At 39.8% G+C, this 6,837-nt stretch overlaps 1 protein-coding gene across 1 annotated transcript in view; it reads left to right on the forward strand.

The window, feature by feature from the left end:
• Window positions 1-4,406, forward strand: part of ADAM18 (ADAM metallopeptidase domain 18) — a gene marked incomplete at both ends in the record, with an annotated part of 42,613 nt that extends 38,207 nt beyond the window's left edge. Inside the window, 2 exons of the mRNA XM_080929093.1 lie at window positions 156-270; window positions 4,252-4,406. Of these exons, the coding sequence (XP_080785219.1) occupies window positions 156-270; window positions 4,252-4,406 (270 nt within the window). The remainder of the gene's footprint in view (window positions 1-155; window positions 271-4,251) is intronic.
• Between the last annotated feature and the right edge of the window lie 2,431 nt (window positions 4,407-6,837).

Below are 6,837 nucleotides of genomic sequence, written 5' to 3' on the forward strand. Positions count from 1 at the left end.
TTGATTATGCAACTGAGGTCTTAATTACTTTTTCTAACACACTCCTCATATTGTATAGCCACAAAAACCTTAAAAATATTCTGTGTATTTCAGTCACTTATATCAGATTCAACTACTCAGATGATTCAAAATGACTGCATATTTTTCCATTTTAGATATGTAATAACTTTGGTAATTGCCAATGCTTTCCTGACTACAGGCCTCCAGACTGTAACTTACAGATTGGATCACCAGGGGGCAGCGTCGATGATGGAAACGTTCTCAGAGCTGGTCAGTAAAAATAAACTTCCAAAGCAAGTAGTGTGCTGTTCTCTATAGTATTAATCAATAATTAATGATGATGATGATGATAAGATCATCAAAATGATAACTTTGATATCTTAGTCAAATCTTTCAAAGCCCAATTACAATAAATTAAGTTGGTACCATATTTGTAATGAGTTTTCTTAGAGGCATTCAACCAACTTAATGAAATCAATGGAAACAGAATTGTACTCTTAAGTTTTAATAAATGTCATTAAGTAAAAATTTAAAAGTCACATATAGATTAATAATAATAATAATTCATATTATCAAAACTGAACATTATTGAAAAGCAACCTTGAAATGCACTGTTCATTCTGAATGAAACTTAGGAATATTTGTGGCAAAATATAAATGTATTCCTATTGGGAAATAATGGCAAGTCACGTTCTGAATACATGCTCGTGGTTTCCTTGTTTCTGTGGTGAGTAAGATCAGTATCATAAGTTACTCTCTGGTTCAGTCATTTATTCCTTCATTCATTCCCTCCACAAGCATATTATCAGGTGTTTGGAGAAGGAATAATATTGAGATCCATGTTTCAGAAAGTCTACATATACAAATATCATAGAAGGTTAATAATGAAAGTGCACTACCCAGTATGCAATGATGTTTGGTATATTGGCCTGAAGTAGACATATAAAGGAACAATGAATAAATTGATTTATATATCACGTATTTGAAAAATATCAATAACTAAAACACAGCTGTGAATTATCCCATGAAGCAAAAGGTTCAAGGATACTGTAACTATTTTTATGAGAGAGTCAGGGGTTGAACAAAGAACGTATATAATTTGTTTAAATGTGTCTAGTGTGAACACACAACTGCATTCTCAACACACCAGAGTCTGAAGCAGGGGAATTACTACAAGTTTGAAGTGTGCCTGGGCTAAAATGAAAGACCCTAATAGTGTTAGCTAAAGCAACCACACCCTATTGCTGTAATCAAATACCATACTCACACAACTTTGGGCTCTCTCTTTTTATCCTAACAGTGGTGGGTTTTCCTCTGGGCCCCATGACATTTCCAGCCACCGTTTCTTGCCAAGTCAGGCACTGTGGCTGTCATGGCCCACGGCTGTGGAAGACTATTGACTACTTTCTTCTGGTAGTTACGTGAGCAGCACTTTCCAGCCCTGTGAACACTGTCCAGTAGAGATAAAGCTTCTAGGTAGTGACAGATGGACACTGTTCCATCCCATGATTCAACTGTGTGGTTCTGTTCAGCAACAGGGTCTTAGCTGTGTAACCCTAGGGGGGAGACCAAGAGTATAGACTATAGCCTGTAATGTTTGTTGGCTCTGTGAACCCTCATTGGCCAAACATTCAAAAAGAGGTAGCCCACTCCTAACACCAAACCTTTTATTTGTTCACTTCTGACATCTAGCGGGGGCTTTATCATCACATTCTTGCACATAGACTCTGGTGTGTGGTTGTGTGTATGTGTGTGTGTTTGTGTGTGTGTGTGTGTGTGTGTGTGTGTGTGTTAGTGTTGGGAAGCTCCTACAATAGTGATTCCCATATGACTTTTTCGAGAACTCCTTAGTGTTAGCTGTCCCTCCCTGGACCCCTCTACCCTGCCTTCCCATCCCCAACTCCACTGTACCACTTCCTACTCCTTTATTCCTTTTTAACCCTTTGACCACTGTGTTTTGCCTCCCCTTCCTTTAAAAGAGGTCCCCCATGACCCTTTACTAATTTCCTGACTTCTCCAGCCAAACAAAACACACACATCTGAAGGTCCAAAGCTAATATACCTACAGATGAAGGGGGGAAAACTTGAACGTTTGCCATGCTGGGTCTGGGTTACCGCACTCGGAATGATTGGTTCCAGCTCCATCCACTAACCTGTGAGTTCCATTTCTCTTAACATTTGAATAATACTCCACCAGCCAATGGACACTTAGCTGTTTCCATTTGTTGGATATTACTGAGTAGAGCAGTCATGGAGATGGATGACCAGGCTATAATAGAATAGAGAGCATCCTTGGGGATAGGTCCAATATTGGTAGAGCTGAATAATGTGGTGAATGGATTTCTGTCTTTTTTGAGAAACCTCTCTAATTTCTATAGTGGCGGCACAATTTTGCCCTCCAACCAGCAGTGAACCAATACTTCTGCTCCATCTGCACCGGTGGTTATCATTATTTGTGAGGGTGGGGAGTGTTTTGTTTTCTTAATCATTTTGACTAGAATAAGATGAAATCACGTAGTAGTTTTAATTTCTAGTTCCTTAATTGCTAAGGATATTGAACATTTTTAAAAATGTTTCTCAGCCATTTGTGTTTTGTCTTTTTGAGAACTCTGGTTGGGTCTATGCTCCAGTTTTTAGTTAGGCTGGTTTTTCTTGATGTTCAGGGGACATTTATTTGTTTGTTTGCTTGTTTGCTTGTTGTTCTCTACATATCATAGTTACTAACTCCCTATTTGACACATGCCTGATAAAGATCTTCCATCCTGTAAGCTGCCTCTTCACTCAAAGATCACATCCTCTCTGTTCAGAAACTTCTCAGTTTCATGAGGTCCCATTTATCCATTGTTCATCCTAACATTTGCACCACTGGGCTTCTGTTCAGCAAGTCCTTTCTTGGGCCAGCGAGTTCAAACCTAGTCTCCATTTTTTTTTTCTTCTGCCGGATTCATTGGATCAGGGCTTCTATTGGCCTTCTTGGTCTGCTGGAGTCTAGTCCTCTCTTGCAGAGGTAAGGAGCTTGTCTAGTTCCTGTTCTTACCCAGTTTGCTGAGCATCATTTGTTGACGATTCTGTCTTTTGCTCAGTGGACATTTTCTGTCTCTTTGTAGATACTCAGATGCCTATAGCAGTGTAGGCTCAGATTTTGGTTTTCAATTCTAGCCCATTGACCCCCACATTTGTTTTTATACCAGTCCTGGGGTCTTCTTTTACAATAGCTTTGTAGCATAAGTTGAAATCTGCAAAGTAATACCTTCAGCAGAGGTTTTTTATTATTTAATATTATTTTGGCTCTCCTATGTTTTTGTGTTTCCCTATGAAATTTAAGGATTTTTTTTCTTAAGGTTTCTGTGAAGGTTTGTATTTAGATTTTGATGTGGATCACATTGATCTATAGATTTGTTTTGGTAGGTTGTTCATTTTCTCAATATTGATCCTACCAGTCCATGAGCATAGGTGGTTTGTCTTCTAAGATCTTCTTCCATTTTGTTTTCTCGGGTTTATAAATCTTTCATTGCATAAATCTTTCAAGCCTTGGTTGTATTTATTCCAAGATAGCAAGCACCTGCACACAGATTGGTATATACAAAAAGGGGAATTTTTGTACACATAAAATGTTGATACTATATGAAAAGACATGGTTCTGTGAAAAAGTGTTCATCCATGGAGAGAGGCTTATCTAGCAAGGCAGTGGATAAAAGTTTTATAACAAAATTTCACCTGACTTTTCACTTAGGCTTTATTTACAGTGAGTTCATAAATATTCAAATGAGGGCTACTATTAGGTTATTAATAAAATAAAAATTTGAATCAGGTTGAGCAGACCTGGTTCTTCCAAGATATGTGACTCTGTGGGGGAGACCTTTAGTGTCCCTTTTTTCCCAGTGTTTGAAATACACAGCAGTTGTCATTGTCCACAGACACTCTGCTATGGACACGGGGATCTCTTCCTCTTTTCTAGAAGAGCTTAGAACCTTGGGATGTGGGTAGGTTGATCAGAGGGATCTTTTGAATTATTGGGATTACCAGTGAGCCATTTCAAGCAAGTACACAGGACCAGGATATTTAAATAAACACAGAGAAAACATCAATGGGAAAAAAAAACCCTATGGAAAATGTATCATGTGATTTGAAGTGTTCTCTTAATTTCCCCAAGATACTTGCTTACAGTTTGCCATAGTCTTAGCTACACTGCTCACGGGTAAGATTAAAGTGACTCAGACCAACCTGTTCTTTCTGGTGTTTCCTTTCCAGACACGGCTCTTGCTACCAAGCACCTGAATAAACATGAGGACAGCTGGGTGATCCTGGGTTTTTTCATCTTTCTGCCTTTCATCATAACTCTCTTTGTTGGGATCATGAAGAGAAACGAAAGGAAAACCATGCCTCAGAGAGAACATGCAATCTAAGGGGTAAATATGACCCAGTGTTAACAGAGCTGTGCCTTTAGTAGCTTTATAAACTCATACTTATGGTCTCTAATGTCTTATCATTCTCTTTCTCTGAACTTGGGTGCCCTGGATCTTTTCCTTCCCACTGCACTGGGAACTTAATTTTCCCTGTGAGACTAAAATTGGGGCATTCCTATAACTCTTACTCTGTGCTGTGTCTAACCCATGCCATGGAGCTCAACTTCAAGAAAAAAAAAATCCACCTTTCCTAGTGTAGGCATAATATCACAACTAATTCCAATGAATTAAATTGTTTTAATATCATAATCCTACCATATTTGCCTCAAGTGCTACCAAAGCCTTGTTTCTGAAATCACACACTGCTCTCAGTATTCACACACGCTTTTCTGACTTGTGCTTCTCTCCAGACAAGTAGGCATTTCCCTCATAGACACTAAGAAACTCTGATATGCCCAAGTGCAACGCCCTGTCTTAGGCCTTTTGCCACTATTCTAACTGTGCCCATCAGTAAGAGGCCAGTAAAAGAAGTCGTAAGACAGTCTTCACAAGTATAGTCCAGGCTTCCTAAACTGCTCAAGTAAGGAACACTGTAACGTACCACACCACAGAGCTGTTAGCCTGGCAGCCACTGGCTGGACCCTTTGACCAAAGATGATCCCAATTTCCCTGGTGTGCAATGGCAGAGATTGTGCAGTTGGTAATTATATAGACAGCCATCCAAGCTGACCTCCCAGAACTGCCACTAGCCAATTGTAAATGTGCTCGTTTGCACGTTCTGCATGCATACAAAGAAACTTACTCTGACTGTAAAAGGGCACCAAATAGAGCACATGCCCATTATAATAGTCCGGGTATCTCACTACAGACACCTGCTGTCAAGGCTGCTCCCTTGTTTTCTCAGTAAACTAGCTTTCCTACCCTAGAAAGGATGAAATCACTAACCTCAGATCCATTCCCTATTGCCATTCTTACTTTTCTACCACATTCTTATAACCAGAGCACATTGGGATACCATGTGTAGCAAATGACAGTGGGCTGTAGGGATCACCATCCTTGTGAACACTTCTCAATGGGAGGTCAGCTGCAGTTTCTGCTCTTTTATTGATGACTTTCCTCCATAGTAACTTAATACCATAGTGTGTATAGTTTACAAAGAATGAGAGTTGGATCAGCACGTGGTTCTGGAAGCTGGGAGGTCAGTGTTTGAGAGGCTGCATCAAATTAGGTCCTTTTTGATGGGGATATTGTCTGAAGAACCCTGAAATGGCAAAGTGAGAGGTACATCCAAGAGGCACACCAAGCTGGCTTTCATAAAAGACCATTCTCAGGATGGTTTAGCAACTTGCTAATTCATGAAGCTATGAGGTTAGCCTGTAAGGTTAGTTCGTTCACAACCTAATCACCTTTTAAAGGCTCCGCCTTGTTTCTCCTCTTAATGCTTCACAGTGAAGGTTATATTTGAACGTGTATTTTAGCAGAGGGCAGTTAACAATTGAAAATATGGGATCAATTTTGAAGTGGGTTTTCCTTCTGAAGCTATGAGTGATCCATTTTATAAATATATTTTAAGCTGTACACATGCTATATCTGTGTTGCTTATGTAGAAGTGGGTCACAATAGAAGAAGAGAAGAAGAGCAAGTCAAAGAAGGAGAAGGAGGAGAAAGAAGAAGAGGAAAAAGAGGAGGGGGAAGAGAAGGAGGAGAAGAAGAACAATTCTTTATGGAGAAAAAGGAAAACCAGACTCATAAGGAATGCTTGATGTTGGATGCTACCAAGAGAATTGTTTATTCTACAAACAACATACTCAGGGCCCCTGCATAGTTAATTAGCAGAGGAAAAATGCATTTTTTCTTATAGGAATATATTCATTTTTTTATGTTTAAATAATTTTGCTTAGATGCTTAGTCTCAGCTCTTGGTGAAGCTTAAATAGCTCGTGGAGCTATTCAGAGTTGATTCCTGGCTAGGAAAAGTAGGATTGGGCCTTGAAAGTTATAAACCAGCCCTGGTTCCCACCTACTCTACTTGGTGCTTGCTGATCAGCCTTCACAGTGTGACCAGCCTCTCCGTGGTCCTGCCAGCATGGACCAATGAATTCCTGCAGCTGTGCCTTCTCTGCCACAGTGGACTGAAACCCCCAGAAACCATAAGCCCAGATCTAAATTATATTTTCCACAACACTGAATATATATTAATTTAGAATACATACAAATGAAAAGATATACATATACATGTTTCAGGCCCGCTGGGAGATTTTAATGTCGTGCTTGGTTAAGGAGATTGCAACCCTGCTCACCAAGTTGGCTGTGGCCTGGTTGTTACCAGGTGCCTTTGGCCAGGCTGATGGCAAACGTAAAGGGGAAAGTAGAACAGAAGGATCTGAAAACGTGTAGTACTAAGCACAAGGACATTCAAAACTTGAGCACGG

Source organism: Micromys minutus (assembly GCF_963924665.1).
Source record: "Micromys minutus genome assembly, chromosome: 14".
In the NCBI taxonomy this organism is placed as follows: Eukaryota; Metazoa; Chordata; class Mammalia; order Rodentia; family Muridae; genus Micromys; species Micromys minutus.